Source organism: Syzygium oleosum, unplaced genomic scaffold, assembly GCF_021117445.2.
Source record: "Syzygium oleosum isolate NSW1041296 unplaced genomic scaffold, Sole_v2.1 Sole_v2.38, whole genome shotgun sequence".
Lineage (NCBI taxonomy): Eukaryota > Viridiplantae > Streptophyta > Magnoliopsida > Myrtales > Myrtaceae > Syzygium > Syzygium oleosum.
Genome location: NW_026607522.1, coordinates 207920 through 232196, shown reverse-complemented (window position 1 = coordinate 232196; position 24277 = coordinate 207920). Strand labels below are relative to the sequence as shown.

Below are 24277 nucleotides of genomic sequence, written 5' to 3'. Positions count from 1 at the left end.
AATGTATCTAGATGTTGATTTTCGAGAATTAACGCAACCAGCAAAGTCTAAATCTAAATAGCCAACTACCTCTAGTTTGCAGTCCGTCTATACATAAGCATGTAACCTTTTGTATTTTGAAGGTATCACATCACCTTCTTTGCGGTTCTCTAGTGATCCATACCTAGATTACTCTTATATCTTCCCAACATTCTTACAGCAAAAGCAATGTCAGGCCGAGTGTAAACCTAAGTAGACATCAAGCTTCCGACAGCAGAAGCATATGTGATGTTTTTCATTTATTCCCTTTCTAGATCGTTTTTCGGGCACTGGTTCAAATTGAACTTGTCACCTTCACAATAGGTGCCATACTTGGTAAACAATCTTTCATCCGAAATCTCTTTAAGACTTTATTGATATAGGTTTCTTGAGATAGTCCTAAAATGCCTCGAGGTCTATCCTTATGGATCTTAATACTAATGACATAAGATGCCTCACTCATATCTTTCATGTCAAAACTCTTATAGAGAAATTGTTTCATTTCATGTGGCAACCCTTTATCATTAGTTGCAAGTAAAATGTCATCTACATGTAGGACAAGAAAACTAATTTTGCTCCTACTAACCTTCTGGTATATACATTGATCCATGACATTTTCTACAAAACCGAATGAAAAGAAGACATCATGGAGCCTTAAGTACCATTAGCGAGTGCTTGTTTCGAGTCATATATAAATTTCTTAAGCTTGCACACCAAATGCTCACCATTACTAGAGGAGAACGGTTGTTTCATGTAAACCTCCTCCTCTAGTTCTCCATTGTGGAATGTCGTTTTCACATTCATTTGATGTAATTCCATGTCAAAATGTGCAACCAATGCCAAAACAATACGAAAAGAATTTTTCATGAGAAAAAGTCTCAGTGTAATCGATTCCCTCCTTTAGAGTGAATCCTTTGGCAACGAGTCCAGCTTTATATCTCTCAATGTTGCCCAATAAGTACTTAGTTTTGAAGACCCATTTACAACCACTGGCCTTTGCACCATTTAGCAACTTAACCAAATTCTAGACATCGTTAGATGCCATAGGATTTATCTCTTCCTTCATGGCATTGTACCACAAATTGGATATATCACAACTCATGGCTTGTAAAAATGTTTCAGAATCATTCTCAACTCCAACATTATTGTCAGTTTCTTGTAGATGCACAATGTAATAACTAGGAATTGCTGATTTCTTCATTCTAGCAGATCTTCTTAATGTTGCATCAACATTCTCCCAAGGAGCGTGTTGTTCAATTGGTTATATACTTGAGTTATCTTCCTTGTGGCACAATAAATTATCACATGTTGGCTATAGTACTTTGAAATATATGAATAGTGGTATGATATCATTGAAGATTTGGATAAGAAGGATTGTGAAATAAGTTTACAAGCAAAGAAGACTAAAAAATCGTTCTCAAATGTAGAAAGATCTACTAAAGTACTTGAACTGGTGCATTATGATATTTGTAAATTAAATGGTACAGTAACTAGAGGTAGAAATCGTTATATTATTGCATTTGTTGATGATTACTCTAGATATACTCATGTTTACCTTATGAAATCAAAAGATCAAGCTTTTGATGTGTTTAAGGTATATAAGGTTGTAGTTGAAAATCAAAAGGATGTAAAAATCAAAGTTTTGAGAAGTAATTGGAGAGGAGAATACTTCTCATTAGATTTTTATGCATTTTGTGAAGAAAATGGTATTGTGTATCAAGCAAGTGCACCTTATATACCGCACCAAAATGGATTGGCAGAAAAAAAGAATCGAATTTTGGTAGATATGGTTAATTTCATGATCTTACAAGCATATCGCCAATCAATTTGTGGGGAGAAGCACTTCTTACATGTCATGTTCACAACCAAGTTCCTTCAAAGAAATTTAAGATGTCTTTATATGAATTATGAAAAGGAATGGTACTGAATATGCAATACTTTAAAGTATGGGGATGCCTTGAGTATTATAGAATTCCCGAGCCTAAGCGAACCAAATTAGAATCAATGGAATTAAAAGGCGTGTCTGTTGGATATGTTGAAAACTCTAGAGCTTGTCGATTATTAGATGTTGAATCTAATATTATTGTGAAATAAAGAGATATCGAATTTCTTGAACTTAAATTTCTTAAAGATTTAAGTGATACCTTAACATATTCACCAACGTCAATTGATGCAAGATACCTTTCATCAAGTAAAAAAAATCGTTTGATTCTCCAAGTGAGCCGAGGAGAAGTCCAAAAGTGAAGAAAACGAAAGATTTCAATTCTGATTTTGTAACTCTCATGGTAGAAGACGATATGAAAAATCTTGTGAATAAATTACCCATGTAATTTCACTTCGATAAAAATCCGAGAACGTTCAGTGAGGCAATGTCATCAAGAGATGCATCATTTTGGAAAGAAGCAATTGATGATGAAAGGAGATGTTGAGCAAGAATTCTCAATGCTATGTCAGATTGTCGATATAATTTTTTTTTATCTTACACAAATCCCATAGACATTTGGAATGCTTTGGAGACTAAATATAATACTGACAAACAAGGTACTAATAAGTTTAGTGCTTTGAAATATTTGAGTTTACCATAATTAATGAAAATTCTATCTCTAAGCAAGTGAAGGAACTGCACATATATATGTTACCAAACTCAAAAATCTCATAATTGAAGACCTCTTCAAGTTTTTGCAATTATTTCCCTTTCTTTCTTTTCTTTTCTTCTTCCTTGTTATATTAATGAGGAAACTAACATGATCTTGCAATTTAAGTTAATGCAAAATCATCAGAGAAATAAACGATGAACAATAAATGACACCAAAGATTTATGTGGTTCGGTCTGAGTGGCGGAACTGCATCCACAAGAGAGTTAGCAGCAAATAATCCATTATAATCGGAGAATTAGAGTTACAATCGTTCACCCGCTCTGGTATTTTTCACACTTAAATTAAGCACAAACCCAAAATGTTTACAAATAAATAACTTAATTGGATGTAAAATGCACGGCACAAAATCACTAGGTGTTCAAGGCCAAAGCAAAACTGTTTGCACGACTGACTCAAGAACAGTCATACGTTCTTTGCTCCATCTTCGTGTGGCGGCTCACCCTTTACTGTGTTGCTTCTCAACTATTCACTTGTGCGGCTCCTTTCACCGATGGAAAACCCAAGATTCTTTTCCCATGTGCGCGGCTACTGCAGGCTAGAAGAATAAAAACAAATCCCTTGCTTTTTTACTTTCCTTCTCTGACAAAGACTTTTCCACCCGATAAAAATAATATATATATATATTTGTATAATAAAATATGGAGCCCCTAATTTTATCTCGTAGGCTCCGTTCGTTTGGCGGAAAATATTCTCCTTTTGGAAAATATTTTTCCGGAAGTCATTTTCCTGGAAAATGTTTTCCCGGAACATAATTTTCCGGTGTTCGGCGACCAATATGAAAAAATTTCGGAAAATATTTTTCACCGGCGACCGGCGGCGGCTGGCGGCCAGCGACCGGAGGCCAACGGTGGTGACCGGCGATCAACTTCCTCTCCCACGGAAAATATTTTCCCTCCCATGGGCAATTTTGCCTTCAATTTGGGGGAAAATGATTTCCTCTTTGTGAAAAGAGGAAATCATTTTCCTCAAAACAATGAAGGATTTGGGGGTGGGGAAGGAAAATGTTTTCCCACGGAAAACATTTTCCGCCCCTGAACACCGGAAAACGCGGAAAATATTTTCCGGAAAAATATTTTTCCGCAAACGAACACAGCCGTAGTGTCAAAAAGTTTTTCCTTTTTTATTTAATCGTAACAGAAGTTGCCCTTCTTGAATTTTTTTGTGCGGTTAAATTTGGATATTTATCCGACTGGATCAGGTTCCGTAAATAGCTCAAATTCGAGATATAATTCAACAATTCTCCATCTTGGTTGGACATTTGAAGCTAAGTCATAGTGCTCGTCATCAATGCTCCTCTCCCATTGTCCCGACGGGCGCTTACTCTCTCTACAGACACCAATTGTGCTTAAGCAAAGCTTGAGCTTTGCTTAAGGAATATGCTTAGTCATCATATTTGCGGGATTCTCTTGCTTTAACAATCTTTTTCCTAACAACCTTAGCGTTCGCAAAGACATATCGGATGAAATGGTACCTGATATCGATTGCTTTGTTTGCTTGTGATAAACCGGATTATATGCCAGATATATAGCACATTGGTTATCACAATGTATATCAATACTTTTCTGATCCAATCCAAAGTCCGAGAGCAAACCTCATAACCATATTGCCTCATTCGCTATAAAAGTTAGTGCCATGTACTATGCCTCAGTTGAAGACAAGGGAATGTGATCCTGTAAAGATGACTTCCAACTCATTGCACCACCTGCTAGTATAAACATGTACCCTGCTAAAAACCTACACTTATCCAAGTCATCGGCGGGATCCAAATCCACATAACCAGCGTTCTCACTACCATTGCCGTCCCTCCGGTATACTATACCAACGTATGTTGTCCCTTTTAAATATCTGATGATTCACTTCACAGCTTCTCAATGAGCTTTACCAGGACTCTTCATATAACGGCTAACTACTATTACAACTTGTGAAATGTCAGGCTTAGTACATACCATAGCATACATAATACTGTTCGCTGCATTAGAATAAGGAACACTGGACATACTCTCCTCCTCCTCCTCTTCAGTTTGCGGTGATAATTTATCAGAAAGTTTAAAGTGCTTTGCTAAAGGTGTATTCACAAATTTTGTTGACTGCATATTAAAATGTGCTACAATCTTCTCAATATATTTCTTTTGAGATAGATGTAAAACTCCTACAATCTTGTCACGCAAGATCTCCATACCCAATATCTTCTTTACAACACCTAAATTTTTCATCTCAAATTCAACACTTAATTGCCTTTTTAGCACATCAATATCAAAAATATTCTTAGCTATTATCAACATGTTATACGTTATAACATATATATCAAAGACCCATCCTTCAATCTCCTAAAGTAAATACAACTATCGATCTGACTTTTCAAATAGTCCTAACTAGCAATGAAAGTATCAAAACGCTTATACCATTACTTAGGAAACTGTTTCAGCTCATATAAATATTTTTTTAATAAGCAAACATGGAATAACAAATCCCTCTGGCTGTTTCATGTAAATCAGCTCCTCCAACTTACCGTGAAGAAACACCGTTTTCACATCTAGCTACTCCAGCTCAAGATCCTGTGCAGCAACTAAGGCAAGTAATATACGAATAGAAGTATGCCTTAACACTAGTTAGAACACATCGTTGTAGTTAATGCCCTCCCGTTGTATATACCCCTTCACAACAAGTCTCGCATTATATCTCGTTGCCTCGACACCAGGAATGCCCTCTTTCTATTTGTAAACTCATTTGCTTTCGACAATCTTCCGGCTCTTTGATATTTTGACAAGCTCCCAGTCTGATTACGATGGAGTAATTCCATCTCTTCGCTCATAGCCCCCATCCACTAGGACGACTCACTCTTAGCAATCGTCTCAGAGTAAGATGAATGCCCATCTGTCACCTCATCAGCTACAGTCAATGCATAATCAATATTTGTATAACCATAGCATACCGGTGGTTTAATTTTCCTTCTTTGTCTGCCTGCGGCTATAATGTGCTATGGCTATACTGGTTGTTCAGTATCACCGACTTTAGGAACCACAACCTCATTTGTAGTCTCTAATTGTGTTACCTCCGAGGTCTCCAGAGTCTCTACCTAAAGCTCCACCTCACTACTGACATCATGATCTGTCTACTTTGCTGGTTGTTTCTTAGGACTCCTCTGTTGATGTATTGTAGTCTCGGCGAAGATCACATCTCTGCTAATTAGAAAATCGGGTGATTTGGGATCAGTGCACCACAGCCGATAGCCTTTCACCCCATGTGCATTACCCAAAAATATGTACTTCTTCGCTGTTGGCTCAAGTTTACCATACACAGGACATTCGAATACTCGTCCGGAGTAATTAATAGGTTTCCTCGATCATACTTCCTCAGGAGTCTTCCACTCTATAGTAGATGATGGAGATCAAGTAATACTTGTCCCCGCGTTATATCCTGCACTAAATTGTCATCTCGCAACTTTTTTTGCCACTTCTTAGAAAATAAGGTGGACTTTAATGCTTCTGAGGTAATCGTAGTGTGCCCATGTAGTAGTGAATCAATAAAGTGCTCCCCATGACTTTAGTAAAGAAGCTAAAAACATCATGCCATGTTCTTCATCATCTAAAATCTTACTGACGTTCTTTAAATCCATCATGAGTCTATTAAACTCATCTAGGTGGGATCTAATAGACGTACCTTCAGTGTGTCGAAGCTGAAACATCCACTTCAACATGTACACGTAATTGTTTAAACCCTTCGTTGCATAGAGTGCCTGAAGTTTTGCCCACAACCCCGCACCATTCTTCTCCTCGACTATATCTATTAACACCTCATCCAATAGGTTCAACATGATTATACTCCTTGCTTTCCTCATTGGCACGTCCTTTTGGGCATTTTTCATTGTTTTGGGCAACTTATCCTAACTCTCCAATGCTTCGACCAAACCTTGGGTTGTTAATAGCGCCTCTATCTTGATGCTCCATAACCCAAAGTTATTCTTTCCGTTAAACTTTTCAATTTCTATTTTTGCTCCAGACATAATTACAACAACATAATTTCCAGATAATAATCACACAAGCAAAAGCCCCAAATCATTATCCATAAAATCCAATCCTCAAGCTCTTCTACCAATTGTTAAAAATATTAACGCGGAAACTAACATGATCTTGCAATTTAAGTCAAAGCGAATCACCAGGGAAATAAACGAGGAATAATAAAGGACACCAGAGATTTACGTGATTCGGTCCGAGTGGTGATACCTACATCTACGAAGAGAGCCAACAGTAAATAATCCACTAAAATCGGATACAATCACTGACACGCTTGAATGTTCTCCACACCTAAATTAAGCCAAACAACTAAATTGGATGTAAAACGCATTGCACAAAATCACCTAATGTTCAAGCCCAAAATAAAACTCTTCGCACGGCTGACTCAAGAACGGTCGTAAATTCTTCGCGTTTTCTTCTTGCGGTGGCTCACCCTTACTATGTTGCTTCTCTTTTTTTTTTTTCTAAAATACTATGTTGCTTCTCGGCTTGCGGGGTTCCTTTCGCCGAAGGAAAACCCACGATTTTTTTCCCTTGCGTGCGGCTACTGGCTAGAAGCATAATAACAAAACCTTTGCTTTTTTACTTTCCTTCTCTCACAAAAACTTTTCTTACCCCATAAAAAATAAAATATATATTTATGAAATAGAATATGTGAGCCCCTAATTTTGTCTTGCCAGAAAATTTTTCCCTTTTGTTTTAACCGTAACATAAGCTGCCCTTCTTGAATTTATTTGTGTGCTCAAACTTGGATATTTATACAATCAGTTCAGAATTTGTAAAAAGCTTAAAATCGAGACACAATTCAACAATCCTTTCCCTTTATATTTTTGCTGTTGGTCCCTTTTTACCAATCTACTTTCCTCTTCTTTTTTTACCTCCCCTACCAAATATTACACTTTCCATCGCGTATCTATTGTACTTCGATTTTACATTCCACGGGTTTCATGCGGACTCTAACTCCTTTATAGCTATGCGTTGCTTGACACTCGGTTGCCTGAAGCAGGACATCCATTCCTATCTGATCATAAATAAATTTCAAGGTATAATCGACTCTCTGCCCTCAATAGTCACCTTTATGTAATTATGTTCTCCAGTTTTAAAATCTATTCAATAATTGTTGCCTTACTGTAATACTCATGCTGACTAAAATATTTTCCTTCCAGGATCTGGTGAGACGGCGACGATAAAATGGGAAATATTGAAATCCTTGCAGAAGCCAAGAATTTGTGGATGAAATTCAATGTCCGAGGGGCGATCCTTACGAGCCTATCTCTGCAAGTCTTTCTCATTTTTTTGGCACCCATTCGAAAGAGGTGTTCGCACAGGTGGATCTTGGTGCTCATCTGGTCAGCTTACTTGGTCGCCGACTCGGTCGCTAACTATGCCTTTGGACTCATTTCCAGAGCCCAATTCGCTGGTGGTACTTCAGACTCCGAGGCTGATGCCTATGGTGACCTTTTGGCATTTTGGGCTCCATTTCTTCTGCTGCATCTCGGAGGACCAGACACCATAACCGCTTTCGCGCTCGAGGATAACGAGCTGTGGCGTAGGCACTTGCTTAATCTCTTATTCCAGCTAGGCGCTGCAGGCTATGTATTTTATCAATCCTTCCCCAGTAGCAAGCTGATTGTCCCAACCATCCTCGTATTTATTGGAGGAACCATTAAATACATAGAGCGAACACGTGCTCTGTACCTCGCCAGCTTCAGTAAATTCCGGGGCTCCTTGCTCCCGCCTGCTGATGCTGGACCGAATTATCCCAAGATTGCCAGAGAATACCATACCACCAAGATGTTGGGTAGGTCACCAGAGGGCCTACTTCATTGGTCACATGTTGGAGCGGAAGATGGAAACATTTTGGACGACAGAACAGCGATAAAAGAGGCGTTTTTTTACTTCACAACCTTCAAAGGCCTCCTTGTGGATCTCATCTTCGGCTTTAATGAAGGCGCAGACAGCTATCGATTTTTCAGGGGCAGAACCGCAAAGGATGCTTTTCGAGTCATAGAGGCTGAGCTCAACTTCTTTTATGATGTTCTTTATACCAAGGCTGCCGTTATTCGCTGTCCAACAGGGTACCTTTTCCGAGCTATCTCAATTGGTTCCATTGTTTCAGCTTTTGCAAGTTTCTACGTCCTGGACAAGCATGATTTTCATGAATATGATATACAGATTACATACACCTTGCTTCTTGGAGCTATTGGCCTGGAATTTGTAGGTTTTGTTAGGCTCATTTGCTCTGACTGGACAATTGCAAAAATAGCTGCATCTGAGAAGGAACCTGGTAGAAGTTTGATTAAAGGAAGCATCTTCATTAAGTTCCTCCTCAAATTCAAATCTGAAAGTTCACCATTTGCATTGCATATACTAAATGCTAGATGGTCTAAATCTATCTTCCAGTACAATTTTTTAGATACCCAGCTGAGAAAGTGGCCAAAATGGATTGAGAAACTCCTTGGTCTCATATATCTGGGGGAATTTTTTGATGACTTGAAGTTTGGACGAGTAGAACAATACAGTGAAAAATTAGGTGAACTGATTTTTTATGAGCTGAAACGGAAAGCATCTTTGCGAAGAACAAATGAGATTTGTGCTTCTCGAGGTAAATGGGCTCTGGAGCATACTAAATCAGTGGAAAATTGCCAAAAATTGCTTCCATTCGTCTGTGATGTTGATTATGGAAAGAGCCTTTTACTGTGGCACATCGCCACCGAACTCTGTTACAACACTGATGAAAGTACAAACGACCACCGTAAAACCAGTAAGGTCTTGTCAGATTACATGCTTCATCTTATGATCAAACAACCTGATATGATGTCTGCAGTGGCTGGGATTGGCCAAATAAGGTTTCGAGACACTTGTGCTGAGGCAGACACGTTCTTCGATGAAACTATCTTTGATAAGAGGAGTGCCTGCCAAAACCTACTTTCTGTTCCTACAGATTTGAATCCAGCTTTAGTGAAAGGAGACAGAAGCCAGTCTGCTCTCTTTGATGCGTGTATTCTCGCTAAAGAGTTGCGGAAATTTCATGACAAGAAGGGGGACATCATGAGTGAAGTTTGGGTGGAATTGCTGTCGTATGCTGCCATTCATTGCCAACCGTTCATGCATGCTCGACAACTTAGTAAAGGGGGAGAACTTGTCACCTTGGTTTGGTTATTGATGGCACAACTTGGCTTGAGCGAACAATTCCAAATAAAACATGGTGTAGTTACAGCTTGGGCGAGCTGATTGATAGTCGCCAAGTCGGCAAAAGATGAGGCTCCTACGAGCAAATTCCATTGAAAATCTCTTGGGAGGTATCTCACTTTGATTACACCTTTGTTTCTTCTCTTCTTGTGATAAGTGTGCTTATTTGCTCTTCCTGCACAATGCTAAGTGTCCCCTAAAAACTCTAGCTGTTCAATTTCTCTAATATCCTGCGCTTTTGTGCACTTCTTTGAGCCAAATTGGAGAAGCTCACCCAAAATACACCTTGATTGCACTGGTTTTAATATTTGTGTCGCAAGTTTGATGTTGTACGGTAATAAAAAAACCCGCATTTTTAAGTCAAAACAAGAGAATATCCGTTACTTCGTTTGAAACATGTTCTAGTCTAAAAGGATAGTAAATGGTGTTTTGCTTCGTATCCTGATCAAATCAAGAGTGATCATGAATGGTTTAACACTAGATATAATTTTGACAGCTTATCTACTCTGATTTGAGTCCAAAGACATTGCATTTGAATATGCCTTGCTATCTATCACACGCGTACAACGGAAACTCGCACTTTAGAAGCAGCCATGGGACAACACATTCAAAAGTAATCTCATAAGGGAAGATGTGGAGTGTAGGGGCCAAGGAAGAGATTTCCAAAAATATCAGAGGCAAAGATGGACTGCAAATGTCATTCTGTAATTTAGTGCAAACCAGGCCAGCCCATGTGAGCCCGACCACGCAAGTGGTAGGCCCACAAAGAAATGGCGAGCAAGGGCATGCAAGCCCTTGCCAAGGCGCCGACGACTCCCACCGGCCTCGGCGATGAACATTGACGAAGACATAAGGAGGATGAACAGTAGTGTGGAAAAAGAAAGAAAAGAAAATGAAAAAAAAAAACAAAATCCTGATTTTTTTAAAATTGCAAAACAACATCATTTTGATTCATTTCTTTCACGTCATAAGCATCGACTAAATGCTTCACGTAAGGCAGTACCGCCCTAACTAAACCACAATGCTAGCGATTTTCAACCTAAATTGGCTAGATGGACTATATTAGAAAAATTGTCAAAAGGTTTAGGACTACATTAGTCAAATTAGAAAGTTTAGAACCGAATTGACATTCATACAATAATTTTATGACTTTTGGGATAATTTCCTCAATTTGCACCAAAATATTGAACCATGCTTTTGTCCAATAATTTTAAGTTTTTAGATAATTGATGGTGATTTCACAAAATTCTATATTGTACCGGGCTGGGTAAGAGACTTAGTAATCTAATCTTTCACATCCCTTATTCATCTTCCCATTTTCCGTTAGACTTTCAAGGATTTACATGCATGAAAAAGTTACATTGTTAGACATACAACTGACAAGGCATAATCAATTAATCACATCTATTCCAACTAAATTTATGTTTGAACTTAAGAACTCTCTTTCTTTTGGTCAGTTTTTTCACTTGGCGTGTCTGTCACATGAAATACTTTTCCGTATGTGTGGGGGAGTTTAGAGTATTGAAAAATTTAGAGTAGTTAAGCGTTAGACGACGCATTCATCTAAGATGTTAAATGAGCTTTCGATTTTAAGTTTGGAGCGGTTTCAAAATTTTACCTTCATCGTCCATTTGGTTAGGTAAATGATAAAATACATTAGTTGAGCCCCAAATTGAGTGTCAATATATTGCACAATAATGAAATTATCAAACATGATACGGTTATATCCTAATTAAAAGTAATTTGGGATGTTGATTTTTCCAATGTCCAACTATATTGATCATCTTCTACTCTCACATCAGAACACCTTCCAATTTCTTTCCCAAAAACAGTTCAATTATCAAGTCTAACGTGCATGGCCAGAAATTTGACTGGCTTTGTCTTAAACATATAGATTTTGCGTTGTTCAATTGCTATGAAGTCAAAGTCCTCTAACTCAGGTGGGTATAATTCGGATTTTTATTATATCCACGGTTCGTGTCTTACACATTCATCGTTAGATTATTGACATGTGGAACAACTAGATTATAAAATTAACTCTAAACATACATGTCGCTCATTCAACGGTGAACGTGCAACAATTTTTCTACATCGTCGGATAAATCTAACAATAATAATATAATTTGAAAGAATGATTGTTGTGTCTCATTTTCAATTTTAACAAGTTTAAAAAAGAAATTCAACGAAAATTTTCTTAACATTGATTTTCGTGGCATGACTCGGGGTGGTTGTCTTGTCGTTGGCCTCCACTGAGGCATAAAAAATAAACCAGTTTATCAACCGCAGCACCTTGTGGAGACAAATTAACATAGCACGGTCGGTGTCACATCAGAAAAATTCGGCGAAATTTGGTTAAAAGGACTTGATTACATTTTTTCCCTCAAAGAATTAGGACTACATCGCTTCAATTAAAATGTTTAGTTTTCTATTGGTTTTTGTACAATATGTTTGGAATTGTTTGTGTGATTGTCCAGATATATGGTAATATCGTGGGAACTTCGATAAAGTGACACAGTATGATAATGTGAGCTCCTAAGATGAAGGGGCAATTTTTGACGACATAATAAAATTCAATGGCGTGGCAAGTATGATGACGTGATAAATATAATGACATGGCATTATACGATGACATGGCAAATACTAACGTAGGCCTACTGGCCTGCTTTTCTACAATAATGGGTATGGGAAAATGGGCCCATTCCTCAATATGCATGGAGCTGGGCAACTATTGGCCCGGGCCCAAGAAATGCTGTTTTCTTCTCGTTCGTTTTTTTCTCCTTTACTTTTCTCTGTTCCTTTTTTTATCCCCATTTTCTTTAGTCAAATTTCATATTAAACTAATAAAAAAATATTTATTTTTTTGAGATTTTATTGCATGAGGTGGGGTTAATAGTTCATAAATTGTTATAGCGTGTATTAGATCTGGAGCGTGTGCGCATTCCTTTCATGCTCTTTTTGGTATTGTAAAACAATAAGTTCGCTCAATATTGCGTCCGAAAAAATATGTGCGCTCGTAAATGTGAACAATCAAGTTGAGCATGCGAGAATCATGGAAAAATCTCACATAGTAAATTGAATTTTAAATTTTAATAAAAGGCATCCTGAAATAAGAGGTTTGTAGCAACATGTCCTGAAATAGTGCATAGTTATCATCTTGTGGATTAGTGGATGAGTGGTACAAATTGGCGGATAAGTGAAGTCAAGAGTTCTGGGTATATTGTATTTTAAGTCGGTGGATAAGCTGTCGCCGGCGTCTCTATGTCCGATTAGTGCCTACTCATTGATGTGTCACGGGCGGAATTCGATTCTGTAAATCGTAGACATGAATGAAAAGTAATAGCTTAAGGAATCATTTGGCCATTGTTCTGATTCGTCACGATGAAGCCGCAAAAAGTTTCTCCGGAAACGAGTGAAAAATTGAATTGAATGCACGAAGACAGAGGTTCAGCCACGGTATGACGTAGAACACGAGATGATCATCAACCCCGAAGTTAATTTTTGGGCCTTTTCTTCACCTGCAACCCCAATGGAGGCCAATGCGGCTCTCAATTTGCAGGAGGCTGCACAAAATTTTACCAGGAGTGGTGCATGGAAGATCAACATCGTTCAGGTGCGATTTAGATACTTGTTTTGTACTAATTTTGAATCTTACTCTGTTTTCCAGATACTGTTCATACTGTCATCCTTCCTATTTCATCATGATAACTGTGCATGCTGCATTTATCCAAATCTTCTTACCCTTATGAAATCTTTAACTTGTTTAATTATGCAAATGCGAAAAATTGATTTAGAAACTTTGTTAACGAGGGATTGTGAAGTGTCATTTTATCTCGCATGCACATCTTTTAATTGTGCACACGGTAACTTACACGTAGCGGTCGGGTGACATGTTATCGGATGCTACCGATGAGCAATTTCTAGGAAGCTACCTAATGTGAAGGAGAGAACAAGAGAATAGCATAACAAAAATAAAGCTACTTAATAATGTGGAGAACAAAACAAAACAAAAAAAGTGCTCACGGAACAACACATTCAGTAGGGGTACAAGGCTGAATTTGTTCCAATCTTGATGCAGGCTATTCTAATCATTCTCCATGTGATTTAATCTTTGCATTTGAATATGATGAGGATTTCAGTGTCATACCAAGTTCCAGACAAAACTTCCACATTTGGTTGTAAATTGTAATTTGGGGAGGAGGTGATATTCTGAATAAGCATTGAATGCATTGTGCTGCAACCCCAAGGGCAACAATTACGGGATCAACGACATGCTAAAGGTAATCCAGGGTTCTTATCTGATGTTCTAACTTTTATGACATATTGCTAGTCTTTTTTGTACTTTTCCGAGCAAAGATGTGAAGTTTCCCACGATTTTGAAATGAAATAAACCAAGGATCTGCATCATTGCACGAAACTCTCTGTTTAGAGGTGTAAAACTAACCAAAACAGCAGCCCTGTTTTTGTATAAAAATGCCCATCATGCAGAGTTTGATCTTTTCATGTTTAAAGCCCCCTCCTATATATTTTCCTGTTTAAAACTAACCAATATGTAAGTTTGGTAGCATTGAGCACATCAATGGTCAGTTGATTAGAAGAGTGCCGATCAGTGCAGTACCGTCTGACCTTCGCGAATTCCGTACCTGGCGGCTGCTCGAGAGAGATTCACATCAGACCGATTGTGGTACAATTTCGACGATGTTTCAATGTTATCAAGAAAATGATTGATAGACCTTTGTTTGATCTTGATGTTGTCCTGGCATAAAGTAAAGAGCCTTCTTTATGAATTGTTCGACGAGGGCAAGCATATTAGTAGGGCAACGGAGACATCTACGAGTCCAATCAAACTTTTTTACTTTGATCACAAAAGAGATGATGATGCTCAATACTCCAGCATCTTTTTTCTTTTGCATAAATAAATAAAACTGGCCAAATGATTCCTTAGCAAATGTCCTACCATTTGCAACCGTTTGTTCCTTTCACAAGATTCCATGACCCTGTGATTGCATCCATGTGTGTGCTTGATTCAATCTGAAGTTTTGAATGAATCGTCCATAATATTTTGTCCACAAAATTTGCGAGTTAAAGCTATAGTTTGAATAAGTAAAATTTATCTACTTTTTACTAAAAGTAGTCCTAGATAATTATGTATGAATCTCTACCGGAAACGACGATACCATTATTACATATAATGAAAATAATCTTATGGGACTATCAATCAGATTGGAGCACACCTGTAAGCGTAGGAATCGCCAATTTGTCGTTGGTCTTCATTTGACATTTTCATACGATTTCAAATGGAGATGTGATGAAAGAAACTAGATTTTCACGGAAAAATAATGTAAGGACTTGTTATGTTAATAAAACAATGCACAAGGACTAAATTTGAACATTTCTAAAAGTACTAGGATTAAAGGTATAAATCTTTAAGAAACTTGTACACTTAGGTGCCATGTGTCGATATGTCAGTACCGACACAGCATATTCTGTACATACTTTAACGCAATATTGAATTTTGTTCTAAAATTGTCACTGGAGATAAAGTTGAGAGACTAAACATCGACGAAAGATAGTACATGTACCAAAAATGAATTCAAGCAAATAGTACTGGGATGAGTTTTGTTATTTCCTTTAAATGTATTTTTGAAAAATAAAATATTAATAGCATCAGTTTATTTTTCAATAGGTTGTCTGTATGCTATTTATTTTCTTCCCACAGTTTTCTTTTGAAAAGAAAGATCACAAATGTTATTATTTTGTGATTCTCTACTAAATAATTTTCAAATAAACTAACGTCCTATTTTTTTTTCTCTCTTTTAACATGGACTTAGTATCGCTGCTGATTTTTTTTAATACTTTTCTACTATTCCTTTCGACATAATGATATTGATTTCAGAAGTCGAAGTTATATTTGTAATAGATTGTATTTGCATGATCACTCTTAGATAGCTGACACGTGGAGAAATTTATTTACATAATCACTAAGCAGCTTTAAGTACACGTGTTACTCCTCCGACGGTGACGTATAGCTATTTTTACATCCTGAGCAGAGTTGATCGAGATCTTACTAGTAATACTTATTTTTTCAACTTGCAAAGTGAATGCAACTTCTTTTACTGACACGATTTCTTAAGTGCAAACACGATTTAAGGACAATTGGAAAATACTATATTCTATCAATTTAGGAAGTTTTTTTTGTTAATTTTTGGGGGCAAAATTAATAATGTCGTTGTCGCCATTGTTAATGAGTTAAATTTTCTGTCTTTTTTCTTATGTTGTCTTGTGTCTTATCTCTTTTGTGATGGTCAAAATTTACATATGACATCTTAATAGCTTGCCAATTGTCATTACATATTGCAAAATGCTAAAGCTCTCAAATTATTATTCTCTGTTAAATATTTTTCAAATCAACTGATGTCCCTGCTTTGTGGCAAAAAGAAGACTAGTGACCCTGTTTCTTTTCCCCTTTTGATATAAACTGGGATCAACTTTGCTTTTGCCATTGAAAATTCTTGACAAAACTTGCTCTCCTTCACTCGCTAACTACAATCTAGAATTGCAATATGCCCCCGCAATATAGACTTGGTTTAATGGCTCGTTGCACATTTAAATCGATGCCTAAAAGCAACATCAGACCGGCGGATGTTAATGCACATGAACACCGACAGATTCAACAGCTCAACCGTTGGAAAGGAAATCAGAAGCAGCTGACGAAGCAATGAATTTCAGACATTCAGATATCAGCCAGCGAGGAGGAGCTTACAAAAGCCATTCACTCTCTTAATACAAGCCCAAGAACAAAGAAAGAAACAACAAAAAATGAAAAACAAGGGGAAGGAATCAGATCTCTCTGTCACAAAATCGTAAAGTAGCGGCGTCGAATAACATGCTGCTGCTTTCCGTATACGTACACCATCAATCTCGTCCAAATAGTGGAAACTTCACCCTAAAAAAAACCTCTGTATAAATATGTCCTATTTACAAACCACCAAACAACATCATTAGCTCTTGATGTCGTCCTTGGCTTTCATTAGAGCCACTGATGATCGTCTTGATCGGTGGGCGAGCATGAAATGAAAGGCACGAAACCTCACCTGTCGAACACGGGCCTCATGAAGGCATCGTCGAATTTTCGCCAGTAATGGTGCACCGTGTGAGAAGGCATGCTCAGGAGCTTGTGCAAAAGTGCTCGGACGGAGTATGCTTTCGCCATTCTGGTGAGTCTCCGAGTTTTGTTTGCTGCTGAGCAGTGGCTGAGCGAGGATTTGGGACTTGATGGCTCAGAAGATGTCATGCTGGCAAAGTATTTGGTCGAAGGAGCAAGATTCTCACTAGAGGCTTTCGGCAACAGCAAACACCTGTATCGTTGAATGATATCTTGAGGCACAAGCTCCATGTTATGCCACCAATTAGACTCGGCATATGAAACTCCATCTTACCACAGGGCTAAACAGAACGACCGTGATGGTACTTGCAATCACAAACACATTGCCCCCCAATTTTGCTTCAGACCTACTAAACTGCATGCACAGAAAATGAACTTCAGAGCAAGCATATGCTTCAGATTAATACGAGGAAACATAGTAAAACCTGTTATAATTGGCAGCTCTGGCGACCACATTCATAGCATTGCTAGGAATAGAAAGAATCTCATGGAACTGCATATCGAAGGTCTCCTGGAAAGCACATTAGCTGATCATCCTACCTGGTAATAAGCGAGTGCCATGGAGACAGCGCCACGCAAAAGCCCTGCCCACCAAATTGTGACCTGAACATATCAGAGTTAAATTAGGAAATTTCATCATGCTGACTACCTTATACGCAGGAAAATCTGCAAGAAACTTCTAATCTCTAACCTGCTGCTTTAAATGGAACTTTTCGTACTTAGATTTCCTAGCCAAGTTGGATAAGAATAATAGGGCCCAACAATGTCGAGCTGACCTTGATCGATTTTCCAGGACTGAAAATGAACGAAGAAGAATGACGAAACATTAGGCAAATCGAAACTCAATTCCCAGTATTCAACCTCGCCTAGCAAATGTAGAATGTAACAGAGACTTGTCATTACCTATTGCTTACGACTCCTCACTTCTCCATATCTAACGCATCCTTTCCAGCACGAAGGAAGATGGAGACCTTGGCAACAAACGACAAAGTTGCAAAAACGTGCCTGCAATCATTGGCAAATACATGTGAACATTAGCGGCACGAGAATTACAGGAATCATGTCCAAGGAAAAGATCGAAAGTGGGAGGATTTTCGATATACTTAGAGGACCAAGTCAATTGTCGTCTGTCGTTAGCTAAAAATTAGTATAGGGACCAGTGCTATTATTGATATTGGGGGAAAGACAAGAAAAAATCTTCGCAAAATCTAATCCCAAAAATCTAATGGCAATAGAAAATTAGCTAACGCACCGATACAGACAGTAGATCGGTCGAAATTATATGCTGCTGATGACTTTGGTGTAAATGTTGGCGCATATCAAAAAGCAATGGCAAATGATCGCTGATTATTAGACCAGAGTTGGTCGATGAGCATGCTGACTAAGGAGCAAGATGGTCGATTCAAAGTAAGGACTGTATCAAGGCTCAGGCACGTGTAGACCCATTAAGGGAGATCCTGGAGAACAGTTACATTGGCAAACAAACATGGAGAGATCACAGATGAAGTCACCGTTAATCGGAAGAACCTGTGTGTAATGCCGAGGGAAGCACTCGATGAACTCATAAGGGGCAGGGAGTGATTTGAGATATGGACCCAGAATTACCTAGTCAGTCTCAATATCATTTTCCAAGAAAGATAACAAAAGACGACCATTGTCTTCATAGCGTCAAAGCATCCTTAAAAGACAATAATAGTTGACAGATATTCAGAGAGCTCAAAATACCATGTCGATCACGTCACATGGTCAAGAAAAGTTAGTCATGCTCAGGTTGATAATCGACAAAGAAGTTTGTGTGCCGATAAGTGCTTCTATAGTTTAGTAATCTATTAGCACCAAAGGCAAAACATTGAAGAACGGAAGTGAGCAAAGGTGGACTTTCCATTAGAAATGTCAACTATTATAATTACAAATTATTCACAAAGTCCATCGCTTCCTTGTGGAAGCTCGACATGTCGATATCTAAGCAACCATTGCGGACCACCAGCTGATTCTTGGCATGCCGATGATCAGCTAATTCCTTGGCCAGTTGAGACTTCCTATGAGGTAGCGTCTTGAATGCATCAAGGTCACGTTCCAAGGTCCTGTTTACTTGGGATATTTCACCAGCCACAAGTCCACGACGACGACGAACATCTGCCAGACGTTTCTCTAGCTCAGCTTCCTCAGTAGCAAGATCAACTTGCTCATCGATCAGAGTTTGTAAGGTATTTTCATTGCCCTGCAATGACTGATCAAGTTCCTTGATGGAAGCAAGAGACTGTAGACATTTCTCTTCTAAGGCTGTCAGAGATGTAATCTTTTCCTTGTCGTACTGGTAAGCCTTCATACCACCAAGGAATTGCTCCAAGAAGATTTTGCAACGTTCCTTGAACTGGGGAGACTTCGAGAATTGGATGTCATCATCGTATAGCTCTTCTAGCAAAATTTTAACCCTATCAGTAGTGATAGGATTAGCTGCAAGCAATGAATAGCCTCCTACGGACAGCTCAAAAAATTCAGCCCATTTGCGCTTAATTGCTTGGATATGTGCAGATGAAGAGTCAGATGCCAAGGTGCCACAACTGGCAGCTTCAAGATGACGAGCCTTAGAAAGTTCTTCAAGAATGAGCCTGCCCCTGACACTAGAACCGACGAAATTTTCACCGGTTTGACCAGATGGAGGTGTCGGAAGCAGCAGAGGTACAGAGGGAGAGCGCATCGACAAAGCATGACCAAGAGCATTGGTAACCCCTTCCAGCTGTTTTTGATTGTTCATCTCAACTGTGGCAGATGTGATTGTCAGTTGGGGATCTGTCGAACCTACGCAAACCAATACTGATGCTGTTAAATGGTAGTTGATATGTGTATCAACTAACAACATTGTATTGAGATACATGGTACTCACCGTGTCCAGCCAAAGAAGATGGAGCGGAGACTAGTGATGCACTCTCGAGGGAAGAAGAGCGAAGACTGCATTCTGTCCTGGGAACAAGAGGCGCGGCTCTGGCTTCAGGTGACTCGTCGGTAAGAACAATTGTTCCCTCAGGACCCGGAGAGGTGTTAGTAGCCCCGGTAACATTGTCAGTACTGAAAGAGGGATTTGAGCCGGCACCAGTGGCAGTATTTTCAATCTCTTCAACATCATCACCGGTGCTAGCTGAGGTAGATACCACCCTTCTTTTTTTCCTGGAAAGAGGAACTTCTTCCATCTCTTTTTCTTCCTCAGTAACTTGGATCCCAGTCGACCGTTTCTTTCTGGTCCGCAAAGGAGTGATTGGTTGGGAAACCGCTGTAATATGAAGGCAAGGTAAGTGAAAAAAGGAATATAGATCGGTGGAAGCACAGAGCAGAGCGATTACCTTTTCCTCTCCTGGCCCTACTTTTCTTCTTCCGAGAACGTGGTCGTGGAGATTGAACTTGAGCAGTGGACATTGGCAGGCCATCCAATGATCCTTCGTTTTCCTCGATCATCAACAGTTTAGGTTCAACAGATTGCTGACTATGGAGTTCATCTTGCTCTCCTTGTCCAACCGATTTCCCTTTGATTGGAGAAGTAAACGATTTTATCCTTTTGAGAGCAGACCTGGCGTTTATAAAATACCGACGGTAATAAAGTCCCCACCATTGATCGTAGTCAGGAGTGGATTGTGGATCAGGACTGAATTCATCGACAGAAAATCGGGCATGCATACTTTCAGTAATTTCAGAGCAGCAGCTGAAAGGCCCATTTTCGGTAGATTTATACTTGGTCTTCTCTGTGAAAGGAAACTCCAGGGAATAATAGATCGGCATGGGTATACCTTGGGCCAATCCAAATTGTCTAGCACAATACTGTGGGGAATATATCTCGAACCCATGGTAGAACCTTCCCTTTTTGGACAATCTCAACGGAAGGTCAACAGGAGTCAGCACCTTAACCCAGAAATCACCAAATTCTTCCCGAGAAGGAAAACGATAGAGATAAGAGAAGCTTTCAGACTTAAAGGGACAAAAGTCGAACTTGTCTCGATCAAAGTCAAAGAGAACTCGAAGAAAATACGTCAAAGGGGGATTGCCCTCTGGAATCGGTAACGGAAGTCGACTAAGTAATTGACTTCCTATGAACTCAGGGACGTGGGGCTGCAGGCTCAAGTTATTATATTTGGGCAATTCGTGATTTCGATTCGAGAACAGAAAAGGAAAGTAGAGGACAATCCAAGCCTGTAGAAGCCAAAAGGATCCGAAGAAGGTACCAGATTCTTTTCCGCGCATAGCCAAAGAGGCGTGCGTGATGCCTCTATACAATGCAGCAAGTACGAGCGGGCCTAATGCGATCGATGTACCTTCTGCCAAGCAAGATGCAATACCGAGGAGATCCTTAGATACTCTAAGTGCAGGGTGGAGAAAGACGTACTTGGATAGCCAGTAGAGCAGGAAGGCAGTATGCTCGTCATCCTCAACTTGTCCAGATGGTTGACGGAAAGTGTTCATGAAGCTCCCGTAAGAAAGGGCATTGTCATCGATGGACTCGAGGTATCTGGGGGAGCCAATGTCCTTTACAGCCAAGCCAGTGGGCATGAAACCGGCTATGGCATGCACATCCAGAAGGGTGATCGACATCGGTCCCCAGGGAAAGAAGAAACAGTTGGTTGACGGAGACCACAAGCAGACTACGGAACCCAAAAGGCCCAAGTTCAGATTCCAGTCGAAGCAACTAAACTGAAGCGCCCTTTCGATGCCGGCCTTCTTCCAGAGAGAGGTTATTCGATCTTGAGCCGTCATTCTCCGGTACCATCGGTAGAACTCGGGGTCGAAGGAGGGAAATCCCCTGAATCGCTGCGACTCGGCGGTCCAGACATCCCGAACGGTGGGAAGTTGGAAAGGAAGGAGCTCTTCGCGCGAGCGAGGAAAACAAAGGTCAAAGACCGGTGGGATCGGCGAGGATCGTTTGAAGCAAGGCCCCGAGACAAGCCGAGAGCCATCCCCGTCGATGTCGTTCTGGATGTCAAGGCAACAGTTGTCATCACATTCTCCGCTCCGTAGCTGGTCGAAGCGGGCGACGTAGGTTGCAGCTGTGAAGTCGGAAGAGTCGGATGCCATTAAGAACGACCAAAGTTGAAGACGAAGCTCTGTGGTTCAAGTGGGCAGGATGGATATGGACAGAAGGGCAGATAAAAATTGAATCTTTTTCAAATGGGCATGTATTTATAGCGAAAATGAGCTAACCCATCGACACAGAATGTGTTTGCCGATGACTTTTGGTGTGAATATCGGCACACATCGGCAAGTAAGGGCGAATGATGGCCGATATCGAGACCAGAGTTGGTCGATGAGCGTGCTGACAGAAGGAGCAAGATGATCGATTCAAAAAAGAAAGGAACGGCTTTCATCTTCCGCAAGAAAGCGCCCGACTCACGGCGGCTTGTCAGCTCTGGCCATGGCCGATCACCGGTGTTTTTGCTCCGGTGGGGCTAAGAACCAAGAGGAAAATCACGGGCCGACGAGGATGGATCGCCTCAGATCTGGAAAGAAACCGAGCAAGGGAGCCCTCGAATTCGACACCGGCGCTTCCTTCGCAGGCGGCTCGACGGCCGGGGCCATCAGCTGCGTCGGCCGGAACAGCCACGGAGACGGAGGCTCCGCCGTTGGTCGGAACCCTGAGGTTCCTGAGCGAGAGAAACGCACCGAGGGAGAGTCGGACAACTTGGTTCGGTAGTTCGGACACTTCGAGGAACAGATCACTTCACGTGGGAAGCGGACGGCCTTATCACTGAAGCTGCTAAGAGTTTGATAAATGGATGCCCTTATCAAGTCTCAACTTATATATAATATATAAAATGGTTAATATCACAAAAAACTCAAAACTGGTACACTTATGACAAATTTAACCCGAACTAATTTTTTTACCATAAAAAATCCCAAACTAGTACATCTGTGGTAAATTTACCCTAAACTAATTTTTTAACCATGAAAAACCCCAAACTGATACATCCGTGAAAAATTTACTCCAAACTAATTTTTTTACCACAAAAAATCCCAAATTAATATACGTGTGATAAATTTACCCCAAACTGGTAATCTTGTGACACATTTACCCTCTGTTAGCAAGCCAATTTGGGATTTTCGTGGTATTTGCCCAATGGATTTTCACGTGGACTTGCCACGTCACAATGTGTCATCCACATCAACAAATTTAACGGTAAAATTTGATGGAAGTTAACGGACGGTAAATTTGTCACAAGTGTACCAGTTTGGGGTTTTTTATAGTTAAAAAATTAATTTGGGATAAATTTGTCACGAATGTACCAGTTTGGGGTTTTTCGTGGTCAAAAAATTAATTTGGGGTAAATTTATCACGGATGTACCAGTTTGGGGTTTCTGCGATAAAAAAATTAGTTCAGGGTAAATTTGTCGCAAGTGTATTAGTTTTGGGTTTTTTGTGATATTAACCCTATATAAAATCCATCCTTACCAAAAAAAAAACCCTATATAAAATCCACTTGTTTAATAGGTAAGACTTATACTTTTCCAAAAATTTTCTCCCCCCACCTTTTAGACAAGTTAACCCATGTGAAATTGTTCTGACCAAAAAAAAAAAACCTATGTGAAATTGTACTATAAATTATGTAACTCACCATTACATCCTCAAGTCTCGGGTTATCTACTAAATAAAATAGTTATGCTAATATGATGTATTAGAGGTGTTCGTGTAACAATAAGGTTTCGGTTTATTATTTCTTTTATTCAAGTGGTTAAATATTACGTAAAATGATAATATTAACTCTTAAAGAGTAAGTCATTATATCAAGGGTTAATATCACGAAAAACCCTAAACTGGTACATCTGTGACAATTTTACCCCGAACTATTTTTTTGACCACAAAAACTCCCAAACTGGTACATCTGTGACAAATTTACCCTGAACTATTTTTTTGACCACTAAAAACCCCAAACCGGTACACTTTTGACAATTTTACCCGAACTATTTCTTTGACCACCAAAAACCTCACACTGGTACACCTGTGATAATTTTACCCCCGAACTATTTTTTTGACCACTAGAAACCCCAAACTGGTATATTTGTGACAAATTTACCCTCTGTTAGTGTCCATTAAATTATATTAATATCACAAAAAATCACAAATTGGTAAACTTGTGACAAATAGAGGGGTAAAACCCAAAATCGGTACACATGTCAATTACCACGTGTCATTAAACTTAGCAATTTGACAGTAAAATTTAACGAAAACTAACGGAGGGTAAATTTGTCACAGG

At 39.4% G+C, this 24277-nt stretch overlaps 2 protein-coding genes and 1 pseudogene across 3 annotated transcripts; 1 reads left to right on the top strand and 2 right to left on the bottom strand.

The window, feature by feature from the left end:
- Positions 1-7842: 7842 nt before the first annotated feature.
- Positions 7843-9922, top strand: LOC130135830 (uncharacterized). Its single transcript, XM_056305625.1, has one exon. It carries the CDS (start codon positions 7880-7882, stop codon positions 9920-9922), a length of 2043 nt encoding a protein of 680 aa, XP_056161600.1. The 5' UTR covers positions 7843-7879.
- Positions 9923-16907: 6985 nt separating this feature from the next.
- Positions 16908-18706, bottom strand: LOC130135829 (sodium/hydrogen exchanger 1-like; annotated as a pseudogene).
- A 216-nt stretch (positions 18707-18922) lies between these two features.
- LOC115662167 (uncharacterized) lies at positions 18923-22739 on the bottom strand. 2 transcript variants are annotated; one of them, XM_056305620.1, is made up of 4 exons: positions 20647-20766; positions 20384-20563; positions 19930-20313; positions 18923-19844 (listed from the first exon to the last, which is right to left on the bottom strand). In XM_056305620.1, the coding sequence occupies exons 1-4, from the start codon at positions 20750-20752 to the stop codon at positions 18949-18951; spliced, it is 1566 nt and encodes a 521-aa protein (XP_056161595.1). In that variant the 5' UTR covers positions 20753-20766; the 3' UTR covers positions 18923-18948. The 2 variants fall into 2 exon arrangements, with proteins under 2 accessions (XP_056161595.1, XP_056161594.1); XM_056305619.1 differs by having other exon boundaries at positions 20384-22739.
- Positions 22740-24277: the final 1538 nt, after the last annotated feature.

Coding starts and splice junctions, on each gene's coding strand:
- LOC130135830 (XM_056305625.1), top strand. CDS start 7,880: ATGGGAAATATTGAAATCCTTGCAGAAGCCAAGAATTTGTGGATGAAA.
- LOC115662167 (XM_056305619.1), bottom strand. CDS start 22,103: ATGGCATCCGACTCTTCCGACTTCACAGCTGCAACCTACGTCGCCCGC. Junction 20,314..20,383: donor TAGGGCCAGGAGAGGAAAAG/GTAATCGCTCTG, acceptor TTCATATTACAG/CGGTTTCCCAACCAATCACT. Junction 19,845..19,929: donor ATCTTCTTTGGCTGGACACG/GTGAGTACCATG, acceptor TGGTTTGCGTAG/GTTCGACAGATCCCCAACTG.